The sequence below is a fragment of the Saccopteryx bilineata genome, chromosome 2 (genome assembly GCF_036850765.1).
Source record: "Saccopteryx bilineata isolate mSacBil1 chromosome 2, mSacBil1_pri_phased_curated, whole genome shotgun sequence".
NCBI classification, from domain to species: Eukaryota; Metazoa; Chordata; class Mammalia; order Chiroptera; family Emballonuridae; genus Saccopteryx; species Saccopteryx bilineata.
The window spans coordinates 122,946,548-122,963,613 of NC_089491.1; the positions used below are offsets into that span (position 1 = coordinate 122,946,548).

The following is a 17,066-nucleotide window of genomic DNA, read 5'->3' on the forward strand; positions in this document are numbered from 1 at the left end:
AAATAAAAAAGAAAGAGAGAAAATGAACATGTGAACAACAACAAAAATGCTGATGTTGCAAAAGAAACAGACTAGAGAGAGCCTGATTAAATGAAACTTTCAAATTATCAGCTTTTATTACTTTTGTATTGAATTTTTCACTTAAAACTGTATAAAACACAAGGAAGCATTATCATTTAGATTTATGAATTTATGAAGAATAACCATACATCAAGATATATTTTTTAAGAAACTAAAAAACATTTATATTTTTTATAAATACATACAGTGTATAATATTTTAGCAAATCATATGAAATGTTATAATTTTATATTATTTTGACTTAAACAAAAAAACACTAATTTTTGTATTTGAGCCTGACCAGGTGGTGGCACAGTGGATAGAGCGTTAGACTGGCAGACTGGGACATGGAAGACCCAGGTTTGAGACCCTGAGGTCGCCAGTCTGAGCGCAGGCTCATCTGGTTTGAGCAAGGCTCACCAGCTTGAGCCTAAGGTCGCCGGTGCGAGCAAAGGGTCACTCAGTCATCTGTAGCCCCCTGTTCAAGGCACATATGAGAAAGCAATCAATAAACAACTAAGGTGCCACAATGAAGAATTGATGTTTCTCATCTCTCTCTCTTTTTATCTGTTTGTCCCTCTCTCTGACTCTCTCTTTCTCTGTCATAAAAAAAAACCCAAAAACAGCCTGACCAGGCGGTGGCACAGTGGATAGAGCGTTGGACTGGGATGCTGAGGACCCAGGTTCGAGACCCCAAGGTTGCCAGCTTGAGTGTGGGCTCATCTGGTTCAAGCAAAAGCTCACCAGCTTGGACCCAAGGTCTCTGGCTCAAGCAAGGGGTTACTTGGTCTGCTGAAGGCCCACAGTCAAGGCACATATGAGAAAGCAATCCATGAACAACTAAGGTGTTGCAACGAAAAACTGATGATTGATGCTTCTCATCTCTCTTTGACCTGAAATCAATTATCAAATATATAGATTTATTTAATTTTGACTTAATCAAGTTAATGAAATACTGAGATGTAAAAATTAAAAAGTTAAAATATGGAGAATTTACTCAAATTTGGTGGTAAAATATGTCAGGAAGTACTACACCAAAAACCAAAATCAAAGAATAATTGTTTATAAAAGATAAATCAGAATAAGAGAGATAAAAAGGGCATTTATTATTATTATTTTCTAATATTAATGATATGCACTAGGTAAGTCAACTTATAAAATATTAAAAATAGTCCCTTCAGTATAATTATAAAATGGATAAGAAAACAAAAAATGAAAAGGTCTATATTGAGGGAGATTACATTAACAGCTCTAACAAACAACTTCAAATCTCAATTACTTAACACAGTAAAAATTTATATCTTGCTGACAGGACGGTCCAGTGCTGGTCGACAGGTTTACTGTCCTTAAGTTGTTTTTCAGGGATGCAAACTTCTTTTATTCTAAAACCACCATTTTCAGTGTAGGACTCCAAGTTCCCAGTGGTATGTTCTGTTGACAGATTGAGAGAAGAGAAAGAATGTGTAGAAATGATACTTGCGTTTTAGTGATTAGGACCATATGTGGCACACTACTTCCTCTCCCATTCAATTGTCCAGAACTAGCCATGTGACCCAAACCAGATACAGGGAAAGTGGAAAATACACATTTAGCTGAAGACCCAGGAGGTAAATGAAACAGCTTGGTGAATACAGGGGATTGTCTCAGCCACTATATTTAACCAGGCTAAAGTTTCATTCTGACATAATTCTTATTTTTCACAAGACTGAGAGAAAATTATAATAAATGCCACTTAAATTTTACAACCCACCTACATTAATGTTGTGTGACATCTTCATACTTGTGAATTTCAGGAGAAGACTAGACTGATTGACTGCAGAGTTCCTGCAGGGCCTTGGTATGGTCTTCAGCCTTTGAGTTCAGCAGCTGAAGGTTCAGCCTTCAGATTCATACATAATCAGTAATGATCAGACCAAACTATATATAGATTGATGAATGATGCCTTGCAAAACCCTTATGAGGCTTAATATGAATAAGAAAGTCCATTTGAGTTAAGAATTCTTACTTTACCTTTCTAGAGCTCCTCTTTCTCAGAATAAAGGTGCATAAAAAGCTAGATTACTTAGAAGTATTTTATTTGGCTAGGTACAGAATCAAAATTAAGGAAGCAAAGCAGTTCTGGGGCAGGACTGAGTAGATTCAAATCTGAGTCTTAACTTCTTAGAAGCTGTGTGACCTCAGGCAGTTTACTTAGTTCTTCAATCTTTTGTTTTCCACTAACAAACCTACCAAACATGCACTATTATTGCACTTCTGCATAGAGATGTTGCGTGGGTGACCTTAGATTCCAAGGCAATGGCACAACAGTTTCTCCTAGGTAGTGAGTTCAATCCATGCTAATTATTTTCAGCTAGCTAATGATCAGATCAAGTGAAATCTCTTCTCTCCATGTCAGAGATGTTCTCTTTAGAGATTGTATTATTTATGTTTATCAAATTTAATATTTCTCTCCAACAAACAATGTTAGCCACAACAAACTGTTTCCCAAAACTGAATTTCATAGATGGCTTTCTTCTTTGATTTGCTCTTTCTTTCTTTAGCTGCATTATCATCACTCAGAGCCAGGAGTCAAGAAGCTGTGCCCAGGAGCTTGGGAGAAATGGTCTCTTCTCATTGTGTTTTTAAAATCAGTTTTGCATCTTGAGAACAATCTAAAGTTAATTTAGTTTCTTGGGGTGTGAAACTCACTATGACTCTCTCCTTGACCCTGTTTCATATGCTAAAATCTACATTTTTCCCTATTCTAATAAAAAACAATTACATTTTTATTTAGCCTTCCTTCCTTCCTTCCTTCCTTCCTTCCTTCCTTCCTTCCTTCCTTCCTTCCTTCCTCCCTTCTTTCCTTCCTTCCTTCCTCCTTCCTTCCTCTCACCCTCCTTCCCTCCCTCCCTCCCCCGGCAACCCTGCTTGGGCAGATTCTTAAATAAACCAAGCTATTTTTAGTGCCTAAGGCCAATGCTCAGAGCAACCAAGTTATCTTCAGCACAGAGGCCAACACTTGAACTAATTGAGCCACTGTCTGTGGGAGGGTAAAAGGGAGAGAAGGGGGAGAGGGAAGGGGATAGAAGTAGATAGTTGCTTCTCTTCTATGGCCTTCCTGGGAATCGAAACTGGGACATCCATACACCAGGCCAACATTCTATCCACTGAGCCAACCAGCCAGGACTTATTTCATTTTTCAGTGACTATAAATAAGTCAGCTAGGATCTCAGTGTATATATTTTTTTAAATTTCTCTCTCCTTAGGGATTTACTGTGCTGTCTTTAGTCCCAAATTGTATATACAAGCAAAGAAAAGATTAATAAAAATGTTCCCATCTCTGCCTAAGTTGTCATATTAATGTCAAAATTGGAGGCAGGATAGCAGAAGTAAACAGGTTAGGAGAAAAGACAAGGGAAACCTCAGTATCAGGATTAATTGATCTCTCAAAGTTAACATGCACTCAGCAGGATCAGCACATTCTATAAATCCAGGGAGCACCATTCACATAGGATGCCAAATGGTTAATACATCTCAGAATTGTGCAATGGAGTGGCTCTCACTCTAGGCATATAATTTCACCTTTCTCTCCAATACAGACCATACATATCTAACCAAAATCCTTGGTTCAGCAGTAGATTCAAAACCAGCCTCATCTGATTAAGCCAAAACACACATCCCTTTTTTAGTTTCCCTTCACAATATGTTTTCTGATTCAATAATATTTATCACCCTTCTAATTGCTAGACACACTGGGGTAGAGAGCTAGGGATATAATGGTGACCAAAGCAACCATATAATATGCATTCATCCTCATAGGAGATCTTTATTAATTAAATATTCACATATACAGTATAAAAATCTGTTATCAGTTACTTTCTGTTGTATAACAAAGAATCCCAAATTTTGGTGGCTTATAACACCATTTACTTAGCTGTGCCTTCCACAGTTCCGTAATTTGTGCTGCACTATGCTTCTGGTTTACAATGGGCTCTGTCATGCGTCTGCAACCAGATGTTGGGGTGGTTTAGGGTTGGCTATACTAGCTGCCCTCAGTTTATATGGTTTTCCTCTGCTCCATGGGCTCTCTTACTTTCCAAAAGCTGGTTCAGATTTATTCACATGATGACTGGGCAGGATTGTTAGGAAGTCAGTGCTTCTTAGAACCTTGAAAACTGACACAACATAAATACGTCTTGTTCACTGAAACAATTCAGAAGCCAGTCTAACATCAAGAGGTGAAAAACTAGCATCTACTCTTTGATTGGAGGAGCTGAAAAAGTTATATTGCAAAGGGGCATGAATCTAAGAAAGGAATAATTACAACGGTTAAAAAAATAATTTACCACAAATGTCATGGCCAACATGCCAAAAATAAGAACCCAATGCTCTGAGAACCAGCAAGTATGTTTTCCCAAGTCAGGTAGATCAGGAATAGATTCCCAGAGAAAGTAAGGCTTGAACTGGATATGAAGGCTAAACAAACAGTAAATTACAAGAAAACTTTGGGAGGTGTTGAACATGTCTATTTTTTTGCGTGTGGTGATGGCCTGTCACAGATGTTTAAACTCATCTAATTGTATATACTACACATTGAAATCTATCACTAGTCATCTAGTTGTATACACTATGCATGCAAACCTTCAATAAAGCTGTTAAAAATAAAATATATATATATTTTTAAAGCTGGGGAATGGAAGGAGCTCCAAGCAGAACAATTAGTGCGTGCACTGTCCTGTAGAAGGAGCATGGACAGCATAATAAGCTCTGGCCAGTGCAGGAGAAAAACACAGCTGTTATGAAACAGAGGAAGGGGACACTAGAAGGGCCAAACCATGAGGATCCTATAAGTAGAAGAACTTGGAATTTATTCTAAAAGTAGTAGCAAGCATTTCTATGGCAATTACTATGTGTCTGACATTATTCTAAGTGTTTTGTGTCCCATAACATTTTCATCCTAATGCAGCTACAATACTAGCTATGTATACTAGTATTTTGCAAATAGAGAAATTGAGGTTCAGGGAGGTCTCACAACTAGGCCAGTGGTTGGCAAACTCATTAGTAAACAGAGCCAAATATCAACAGTATAACGATTGAAATTTCTTTTGAGAGCAAATTTTTTAAACTTAAACTATGTATCATATATAGATAGGTACATTGTTATTAAGTTAATTAGGGTACTCCTAAGCTGGCCTTTGAGCCACATTCAAGGAGCCAAAGAGCCGCATGTGGCCCGCGAGCCGTAGTTTGCCAACCACTGACAAGGTAGGCTATAGTCAAGTCATCTAAATCTGAGTCCTTCCTCTTAACCATTATGTGAGAGTGCTTCTGCAAGGCCATTACTCCTATGATTATTGAGAACAAAAAGCCATTAAAGTGCTTTAAGCATGGGTTGATGCTGGTAGTTTTGCCTTTTTCTTATTTTATTTCCACTTCAGGGTGAATGTATACTGGAGGAGATTCGAACTTCCCGTAGGTGAACTACTGCTGTATTCAAGACGAGGTACCATAGTAACATAGATTATAGTGATGGCAATAGACAGAGAGAAAGAATAGTGATATCAATGGATGTTTAGAAAAATATATTGCCAGGTAAAATGGACAGTTGACTATATAACTTAAGTGTAATGCTTGTCATAGATTTGCTTGATTAAATAATTACAAAGAGAGGTAAACCTTCCATTATTTACAAATTCAGTTTTTCATTCAGGGATCTTTTCTTTCAGACATGAAGGTAGGAATCAAATCTGAGTAAGCTGAATTCTTTATTGGCATTCTTTCCATCACACATATATTACATTTTTATTAAGTTCCTCATTGGAAACTTAGCTGCAGATTAAGTACTAAAATAAAAATATATATATATATCAAAATACAAAAAAATAAAATGCATTACATTTTATAAGTTCAAACACAATGGTTAATGATAGCAGATGATTTGTAATCACCCTAAACAAGTGTGGTCGACATGTTCAACAGGAAGTCTGTACTGAAGGTGGTCAGGGGCCAGCAAGCCAACCAGGAGGAAATATGACTGCTGTTTCTGAATACACTATATTTTCACATCTTTAGTATAAAATTAAGGCAAATACATTAAGTAGACTTAATGGTAGTAATGTGGCTATATAGAGCATTTAGCTGTGCATTTTGCTAAGGAGCAAATGGATTTAATTAAAGATACTTTTATCCAAATGTTATTGTCACTAAAAATGGTGCTGAGAACTTTTACAGCAAGATTTTTCTAATGGACAACTCTACTGACTGTGGGGGAAGGAAAGCTTCAAATCTTTTCTAGTATTAACAACAATATAGGTATTTCTAGCAAAAGTCTAAATACACACAATGTGGGACAAGAACTTTAACTGAATTATTTACTACTGAGAGTCCTTATTTCTCCAGGGAGCAAGAATTTTGAGGTACTTCTGGGTCATTTCAGTCCCGTTTAGCCTAAGAGCTATTGAGGTGCTGGCTTGTTTACAGGGTCAAGGCTATGCAGGTATGGAGACCAAGGCAGGCAAAGGACTCCTTGTGGCACTATTATCTCTCCAGTCTGCATGAACCTCACTCGAGAGGTGAGACTTCACTCTAACCAGGTCACTCTCTGTGTACTAAGCATTTGTCACCTCTGGTATAGATAGGTTCTTTCATGGGCATGAACTGTATGCTTAAGTATAGTCTATTGGGACATAAATTATCTATAGGTCTAAGACTAGGTAAACAAGAGACTAGAAATAGAAACTTACTGCAAACCAAGCAAGTCAAACATGTACCTTCCTGATAGTAAATCAAGAAGATAGGCAAATACAGTAATGACTAAGTTCAAGGTCATATGTAGGAGCAACTATTTATACTGTGTTTTTAAACTTTAGAGAAATATCATGAACGAATTAGAAGGAAAATTCAGTAAGAAGTAAGTCAGAGTAAACTAGGAGGTATTAAAAAGAATGGTTAAAAAATGGATATTTATGTCAGAAGCTTGGTCATATACATATTTGCATTTGAGTGTAACCAATTGTAGCTTGAGAAACAGAGGCAGGGATGGTTTCTGCTCATTTGTGTTTATTCCCAAATTTAAGTTTGTTTTTATTATTTTCTTTTATTTTAGGGGAGAGAGAGAGAGTCAGAGAGGGACAGATAGACAGGAAGGGAGAGAGATAAGAAGCATCAACTTGTTGCAGGACCTTAGTCGTTCATTGATTGCTTTCTCATAGGTGCCTTGACTGGGGGCCTCCAGCTGAGCCAACAACCCCTTGCTCATGCCAGCGACCCCATGCTCAAACTGGTGAGCCCGCACTTAAGCCAGCACCTTGGGGTTTTGAACCTGGGTCCTCAGTGTCTCAGGTCGACTCTCTCTCCACTGTGCCACCACCTGGTCAGGCCCCAAATTTAAGTTTCTTCAGCATAAGCATAAAAGTCTGCCATATGGACAGCCAGGTGATCGTTTTTTCCTGGCCTTGTTTCTTTGCATGCATTACCTTACAACTTCTTATCCCATTATGAAAATTCATAACAGGGGGGAAAAAAGCTTAAATCACGTCTACAAAGCAGTGACAGTACATGTGTCTGTGATGCAAAAGGCTCTCCAGGCACAGGACTTTGAAGTTACAGTTTTGCTATTTTGCTGAACCAAAGATGCATTCCTCTTCCTTAGTCTTAGAAGTTGTTCAACATTCCCATTTTAATAGCAAGTAAGCATGAACAAACACAGTTTCTGATAAACACAAAAGCTGTTTTGCCTCATTACAGTGGATGACAAGTGAGATCTTACAGCTTCACGTCAAATCAGTGGAAAAACAATTATCTGTAAAAAAAAAAAAAAAAAAAAGAAAGAAAGATACGTGCAAACATTTTTCCTATAAAGCCAAAAATTCAAGGCAATGTGTCTGGAATGTGTTTCTCCCTTTAGGCTGCCTCCATTCCATGAAACATCTGTCTCAATTTCCGCTCTTCCTGGAGTCTCCTTTTGGTCTCTGCAAATCCATTCCTTCTGAGTCTGCCTCATTCTGACCCTGCAGATGGAGACGGTATGTCTCTCCGTTTAAGGAAGTGTGCCCCATCTCAAGTAGAGATTTACAGCCATGATATCTTCATGTACGGCTTCCTAATGCACCAAATACAATAGGGCTCAGTTTTTGTTTGATTTCATGCTTTAAATGCATTAAAGTAAGCATTAACACAGTTGTTGCTTCATCTCAGCAAAAGCTCTAAAATTAAGCACAGAGCTGTGGATTAGATATATTTTGGACAAGCAAACTTCTTGTATTACATTCAATGAGTACTTTTTAATCATATACTATATTATGCTACAGCCTTGAGATTTAAAGATACACAACATAACTGAGAGTATGTTGTCTAGTAGGCTTGGAGAGGCCAGGAGATGATGGAACCACTCTAATGCAGTATGGGAAGGCCTGAAAGAGCCTCTGCAGAAGCTCAGAGGTACACACAGTTCAGAAATGAGCAGGGACAAGGGAAAGTGTTGGGGCGCTTTAAAGGATAATTTTTTATTTGTAAAGCAATGTATTGAAATTTATCAAAAGTGACATTACATAAGTTACTGTTATCTAGAACATTTATCTAAAATAGTCAGAAAATATCTGGCCTAATTATGTACGTATTTTACACATGAAAATGTAAGTTTGCGTATTTGACATTAAATGATTTAGAAAGTGCTGTGTGTGTGTTTTGTTTGTTTAATGAAAGCAAATATAGAAAGGTGGAAAGGATCAAGAGGCCCCATCCGTCTGGCAAAGGGGAAATCTGGGGTTTCTGCAGATGCCATGAGGAAATCATTCCCCAGTGGGTGGATCTGGCATGCTGCCAACCAATTATCTTGAACAGATTTCCTGCCTAAGGTCATAAAGTCATCAGGGAGGCAGACGTTTATTAATACAAAGGAATAGATATTAAGGTCAGGGGAGGGAGTCAAAAGTAAGAGGTTATTCTAAATGCAAAATGTGATCTTAAAAACAATAACTTGTTACTTAAAATATGTATGTAAGAAGAGAAAAGCAAGTGTCATCTAAAACAGTGGTCCCCAAACCCCGGGCCATGGACTGGTCCCGGTCCGTGGGCCATTTGGTACCGATCCACAGAGAAAGAATAAATAACTTACATTATTTCTGTTTTATTTATATTTAAGTCTGAATAATGTTTTATTTTTAAAAAATGACCAGATTCCCTCTGTTACATCCGTCTAAGACTCATTCTTGATGCTTGTCTCGGTCATATGATACATTTATCTGTCCCACCCTAAAGGCCAGTCCATGAAAATATTTTCTGACATTAAACCGGTCCATGGCCCAAAAAAGGTTGGGGTTCACTGATCTAAAATACAATCCCTGAAAAATTATTTGAGTATCTATAAAATTTTCTAAATGCCTCTTATTTTCAAAACACTAAAAAAAAAAAAAAAGACCAATTTTAACATTCCCAAATATTGTTGGTAAAAGTTGTACTCAAAACTTGTATTTTAGCAAAGGATACTTTTCAGTATAATACAATTGGAAGAAGTATAAGTTGTTTTAAAGGAACAGAATATTTGAATGTAGGGGACTAAGGAATAAAAGGACTGAAATATACACAACAATGTTTTATTGGTGATTATCTTCAAGGGAAATAGAATTAGGACAGTGTGGGTCAAATAAGTTTGCAAATATGATGTATATGTTTGCTTGCTTATAGTTTGCATTGGGTATGGGGGACAGGCTGTAAGCAGGTGGAGTCCTCCTTTCCCACCCTTTTGATACTAAGATCTTCTCAACACTAAGCTTTTCCCCACACCTTTGACTGTTGCATGATGTAGGGTGGTGCACTCTTATGAGGAATCCCATTTATGTCTCAGATAAGTGGCTTTGTATCAGAGATTTCCTTATTTGTATATTGGCTAAAGGCTTTAATTTCTACACTATAAAATAAGGGAGACCAGGGGCTCTCTCTTTCGGTTCCTGAAATTATCATTGCAGCAGAGAGGCAGCCAAGATAGCGGAGTGCTGAAGGAGAAGCCAGTTTGTGCAGAGTTTGTGCGGAGAGAAGGAGATGGGGAACAGAGGTGAATAAGGCTGGTGAGGTAGAAACCTTTGATTCTAGGAAACTCGGATAAGTCAGTGGCTTTGAGAGCCCTGAATGGAAAGGGAAGTGTTTTCTCACTGTGTGTATTTCTCGCCTACCTGGTGCGAGCTAGGATTAAAGGTAATGTCCCACCAGTTCTTGGCTCCCTTGTTTCATTACTGTCTGTCCGAATCAAATGCGAACCTGCATGGGCCAGGTGGCTCTGTTGGTGGCCGTGGCTATTGGCTTTACAGACAGACAGGTGAGTGGGATTCTGGGTGCTTCTGGGTTAACTTGAATCTTTCTTTCAATTGCATGTGTTCAGAAAATAATAAAAGTTTTTTTTAATTACTGAATAAACAAACATATGAAGATGTTTAAAAGTGCTAGAAATCCACCCACCCCCTCAAACACATTGGAAACTATCACTAAGATTGGAAAATCAAAACTAATTAAAAACAGTAATAGCAGTAACTGGAACCCCATATGCTCTCCCAGGCAAGCAGGACACGAGTCCTGAACTTCAGAACACAAGTGCCCTCTTGTGGCAAAGATGGATACACTTGAAATTTGTTTCATTGCCACAGGGGTGATTGAGGTTGCCTGATTAAATTCTGTTTCCTTTTCAGATTGAAATAGCAACAATGATGCCTTCAGGGAACAGAGAGCTCCTCACCCCGCCCCCACAGCCAGAGGAGGCTGAAGAGGAGGAGGAGGAGGAGTCCACCCCCAGGTTGATTGATGGCTCTTCTCCACAGGAGCCTGAATTCACCAGGGTTCTGGGTCCACAAACCAATGAAGGTCAGGTCTATCAATGCTGAATTGTAATTAATTCCACTTGGTCATCCCTCAAAACTGCCAAACTCCAAGTCCACAAGAAACCCACATGACCTAAGGAGAAAGTTTTGCAATAAGTTTGGATTGAAGCAGGAGATGCACATGTATTCTGTATTCAAATATAAAGTAGTTTTAATAATTCATTTTGGGCATGATGGAAATTTTCAAATAACCAAAGATTTTTTGAAGGAAAATATTTTCCTGACATCTTTACTCAAGACCTTTGTGGTAGATGGGATGCATTTCTAGAACAAAGATTGCACTATTAGCAAGATCTGAATCTATGTCTGAGAGATCAGGCCACAACAGTTTCAGGAGATAAGGTTACTGATAATGAATGATCATAATGATGGTAATAGTAATCATTTCACATTGATAAGAGTACATAACATCTGTGGGCCATAATGCTCAGCACTATCTCCTTTGAGTATCACAGACTCCCTGTGGATGTGTTCACATTAATCTTTATATTATTATGATGCTAACTAGCTGTAAAAGGGTAGGGACTTGCCGGAGATCACATATCCATTAGTTTTGTTGGTGGCGGCAGAAGGAAAATGGAACCAGGTGTTAGACCAGTGGAGGCTGACAGAATTTTGGTTCAGTAACCTTGGTAGTTGGTGGAAGAAATGGGCTTTAGGAAACAAGTTCCAGAGGCAAAGAAGGGAAATTTAGGAGAAAGATAGAAAAGCCCCTGGGGGGGAGGGGGAAGGGATTGGTGCTGGTATGGTCCCTAAAGGAAGAGCGCAAGTCAAGGGGTAGGGGCTCCATCCTAAGGTCTTTTAAGGCTGGAGACTTTAGGGGAGATCCCAGGGGAGGATCTCAATAAAATATTCATCAGCTCTCCAGGTGTGTCCTTTCAGAGTTGTGGTCTCCACTGATTGGTTGTCACTGGGCAGGCCTTCCTTAATCAATGCCGCTGGTCCTGAGGTCAGCTGTGGAGTTACTTGTCTGGTTTTGCTGATTTTCCAGGGCTGGGGCTGAAACACAGCTGAGGTCATCCTTGCTCTGGGTGACCTGTTCCTGGCTATGTGCGTGTCTGTCTGCCTACCACAGTTTCACATGCTGGGTTTGAAGAAAGCCTGTCCCGATTCTCATCCGTGCAGTTGTTGGAAAGTGGGCTTATTCTCACTCAGCCCTAGGAACCAGCAGAGAGGGGGATAAAGAGGAAAGTGGCCCATTACATTGTATTCCACCTTGTCTGGCCTAAAGGTGATCTAAACCAGAGCATTTTCATTATCCAGAGGAGTCCCTGGTTTTAAATATGATTCTGTAATTTTTCTTGCTAGAATTTATTGGTTCCATCTTTGGGGTTATTCAAGTAGACTTAACACCAAAATACTTTTATGAACGCATGCCCGCGCGCACGCACGCGCACACACACCACACCACACCACACCACACCAAGGGTGATTGGGGTGGTGGTGGAAAAATTAGTAGAATTTCCACTACAAAGGTTTAGTCACTATTGAGTATCCCTGTACTCCAAGCTCTGGAGATACAAAACTTATCTTAAAATGGCTACCATTCTTACAAATATTTTTGTCTAGAACAGGGAGACAGACATGGAAACAAAGTTAAAGGTTAGTATTCCACATTGTAATGCCAGTGGCGGATTCAGGCAGACGGTAGAGAAACTGCTGAGTTGGAAAGCATTGGACCACTTTGTTTATTGACATCTTACAATGTTGGATGAGCACACAGGCAGGAGAAAACCACTTCTCAGGCAAAACAAACAGTAAAAATGGACCCTTAGAGTGGCAGGCAGGCAATCTGCCACCCTCCCTGAGCACAAGCCTTACACAGACTACCCACTCATGGCACTGTCATGTGCTCACACACTAATCAGGCAAAGAGCTTGCAGCCAGTAAACCAGTGAGCAAGCCTGACACAGATGTTTTCCCCACACAGATGATATGAGAAAAGTCTGTAAAGAACACACTGAGTGAGAAAAGAAAAAAGAGTGCTTTCAAATCAGCTTCACAAACTGCTGGATATACTACATACAGCCTTGAGCAAAGCATTCAGTGGTTTTTTGTTGTTCTTTTTTGCCTCAGTTTTCTCATCTAAAAATGAGATAATAAAAAATTACCTCTTAGAGTGTTTATAAGGACTAAATGACTGAATTTGTGTCTGGCTCATAGAAAACATAATTCTCATTATTCTATTTTTGATAGCAGAGTTTATCTTTTGTTTACTCACAATGAATTTTTCAGGGTACAATACAGTGTCCTTAACTATAGGCAGAATGTTGTAATGCAGACCTCTAGAATTACTCATTTTGCATAACAAACTTTATGCCTATTGAACAACAAATGTCCGTCCTCCATCTCCCAGCCCCTAGTAACCACCAATCTACTCTCTGATTCTATGTGTTTTTAACCGTTCACCAATAAGTCATGTAAAAAGTTGTCTTTTGAAACATGCTGGCTAGAGCCAGACACTAGTGTTTTATGTACATTAACTCTGAAGAGTCACAGTACCATTATGCACTAGGTATTGCTACTTCTACTATATAAATAGAAAAACTAACATGCCAACATACTATAAAAATTGTCCAAGGTCTGGCGGTGGTGCTTCCTGGTTCTGGGATGCAAACAGAGACCATTCAGCCCTAAGTCTTTAATGGATTAGTCATATTCTTTCCACGTAGTTAACATTCTATGGAACAGTAGAATACTCTACAGCAGGACCAGGAAAATGAACACACAATGACCAAGAAAGGTAAGTATCCTGCAGAAAGCCCTCAAAATAGGAAAATTAAATATCCCTAGAATATTATTTACTTTCAAGTAACTTCAGATTCTTCAGAAGTTGACTGATCTGGCATCTTTACCTAAGTTTAAGTGTTTTAGCTAAACCAGGAACAACAGAAAAGCATTATCCCCATTTTTTAGTCAAAATTATAGCTCTATAATGTCAGGGTTGAGACAATTTAAGAAATCTATGACTATTCACACACACACAAAAAAATTTGCCTATAATCTGAGAAATAAAGTTAATATTTTAAGTCACATTTTAATTTCCAGAGAAAAGCATCCTCAGAAACTCAAAATTTTGAAATTAAATTTGAATCATATAAATTCATCACAGTTAAATAGTTTGGAAACATTTATAATGTTAAAAATCAAAATATCATTTTTCTCTATTAATACAAATTTCTAAAAATAATCTGAAGTCATACAAAGTAGGCTTGAGTTATGAATGGGAAAACTAGAATTAAATTATAATTAGTGTGAATAAATATAATTGCTCTAAAAATTATTAATAAATTAGCACAGCCATAAATATATAGAAAAATAAAATGCCTTAGTTTAAAAAATTATAAATGGCGGTTTTTCCGGAAGATGGCAGCGGAGTAGGTGGATGCACAGACACCCAGCTCTCAACACCAAACTGGAATACAAATCAATTTAGAAAAAATCAGCATGAAAAACCAACACTGAACTGCAAGAACAGCTCTCAAAAACCAAGGAGCAAAGAGGAAGCCACAATAATCCTGGTAAGGAGTGCCTGAATCTCCTCTGCTTACAGGAAGGGAAGGAGGGGGGTGAGGCTGAGAGCCCAGAGAGGATTTCACAGAGGAAAAAGAGCAGAAACTACTGCTCACAGCCACTTACCTGGCGACCAGGGAGCAAGGTGGGTTGAAAAGACCAGCTTATCTCCCAAGTGGAAAAGACAGGGAGAGGGACAGACTGTGAGGGGCTAAGGTATGCAAGAAACAAAATAAAAAAGCTGACTCATTTGTGCTGGAGGCGGCCATAGCTGGGGGAGGGACTGAACCTTTCACAAAAGAGAGCTGAAGTGCTTCCGGATCAGAGATCTCCGGACATCTATCCAGCTCCAATCAGCACAACAAGACACAGCTGAAAACAAGAAGTGGGGAGGAGGGGCAGTAACTCAGGTCTCCATGGAGATCTGAGATACACCTCCCCCTACTGAAGCTGAGAGAAAAAACCCTGCTCCCAGTGAGATTAGTTGGAGGAAGAGACCTTCAGCGTCTCAGGTTACACCCACAGCATTCCTGGATACAGTTTCAAGGAAGCCCCTGCTGAGATCAGTTAACAAGACTATCACCTGTTAAGAAAACAAACAAATCAAGACTTCAAAGCTGCCCAAATCCGAAAGTGGATTACAAATAATAGCTGATACCAACCCACGAAGACCTAAAAATAACACAACTGAAAACTGGAGGCAGACAACACCAAGCCTAGACTCAATCAACTCTACAAATAAAAAAAAAAGAAGAAGAAGATGAGAAAACAAAGGAGTGCAATCCAAATGAAACCACAAGAGACACTTTCGAGAGATGAACTGAGTGATATGGAAATAATCAAACTTCCAGATGCGGAGTTCAAAATAATGATTGTAAGGATGCTTAGGGATCTTAGAACAACAATGGAGGGGGAGTTTGAAAACCTAAATAAAGAAATAGCAAGTATAAAAAAGAATCAGTTGGAGACGACAAATACAATATCAGAAATAAAGACCACAATGGAAGGAATTAAAAACAGGATAGATAGAGCAGAGGATCGAATCAGCGAGTTAGAAGACAACTGGAATGAAGGCATGAAAGCAGAGAAGAAAAGAGAAAAAAGACTCAAAAAGTCAGAGGAAACTCTTAGAGAGCTCTGTGACAACATGAAGAGAAATAACATCCACATCATAGGGGTTCCTGAAGAAGAAGAAAAAGAACAAGGGATAGAGACTTTGTTCAATCATATCATAGCTGAAAACTTCCCTAAATTAATGCAAGAGAAACTCTCACAAATCCAAGAAGCACAGAGGACTCCATTAAAGAGAAACCCAAAGAAACCTACACCAAGACACATCATAATTAAAATACCAAAGCTAAACGATAAAGAGAAAATATTAAAAGCTGCAAGAGAAAAAAAAGTTATCACCTACAAAGGAGCCCCCATAAGGATGACATCTGACTTCTCAACAGAAACACTTGAGGCCAGAAGGGAATGGCAAGAAATATTCAAAGTAATGCAGAACAAGAACCTACAACCAAGACTACTTTATCCAGCAAGGCTATCGTTTAAAATTGAAGGAGAAATAAAAAGCTTCCCAGACAAAAAACAACTCAAGGAATTCATTACAACCAAACCAATGCTGCAGGAAATATTAAGGGGCCTGGTGTAAACAGATAAAGTGGGAAAAGAATACAGAAAAAAAAAAAGAAAAAGGAATACACCTTTAAAGAAGAAAATGGCAATAAACAACTACATATCAATAATAACCTTAAATGTAAATGGACTAAATGATCCAATCAAAAGACATAGGGTAGCTGCGTGGATAAGAAAACAGGACCCATACATATTTTGTCTACAAGAGACACACCTTAGAACAAAAGACACACACAGATTGAAGGTAAAAGGATGGAAAAAAATGTTTCATGCAAACGGAAATGAAAAAAAAGCTGGGGTAGCAATACTTATATCAGACAAATTGGACTTTAAAACAAAGGATATAGTAAGAGATAAAGAAGGCCACTACATAATGATAAAGAAAGTAATCCAACAGGAAGATATAACTATTATAAATATCTATGCACCTAATATAGGAGCACCCAAATATATAAAACAGATTTTGATGGATTTAAAGGGCGAGATCAACAGCAATACTATAATAGTAGGGAATTTCAATACCCCACTAACATCACTAGATAGATCCTCAAGAAAGAAAATTAACAAAGAAACAGCAGACTTATTGGAAACACTAGATCAACTTGATTTAATAGATATCTTCAGAACCTTTCACCCTAAAGCAGCAGAATATACATTCTTTTCAAGTGCTCATGGTACATTCTCTAGGATAGACCACATGTTAGGGCACAAAAGTGCTCTCAACAAATTTAAGAAGACTGAAATCATATCAAGCACTTTCTCCGATCACAACGGCATGAAACTAGAAATGAATCACAGCAGAAAAGCTCAAAAATTCTCAAACACATGGAAAATAAATAGCAGGGTGTTAAATAATGAATGGATTAAGAATGAGATCAAAAAAGAAATAAAGAAATTCCTAGAAACGAATGACAATGAGCATACAACAACTCAAAATTTATGGGACACAGCGAAAGCAGTGCTGAGAGGGAAGTTCATAGCACTACAGGCACACTTTCAGAAGCTAGA

General features: G+C 38.3%; 1 protein-coding gene across 1 annotated transcript in view; it reads left to right on the top strand.

Moving 5' to 3' along the window:
* EPYC (epiphycan) overlaps positions 1-17,066 on the top strand; it is a 54,429-nt gene that overhangs the window by 18,290 nt on the left and 19,073 nt on the right. Inside the window, exon 3 of the mRNA XM_066254793.1 lies at positions 10,719-10,890. Coding sequence (XP_066110890.1) covers positions 10,719-10,890 — 172 coding nt within the window. The remainder of the gene's footprint in view (positions 1-10,718; positions 10,891-17,066) is intronic.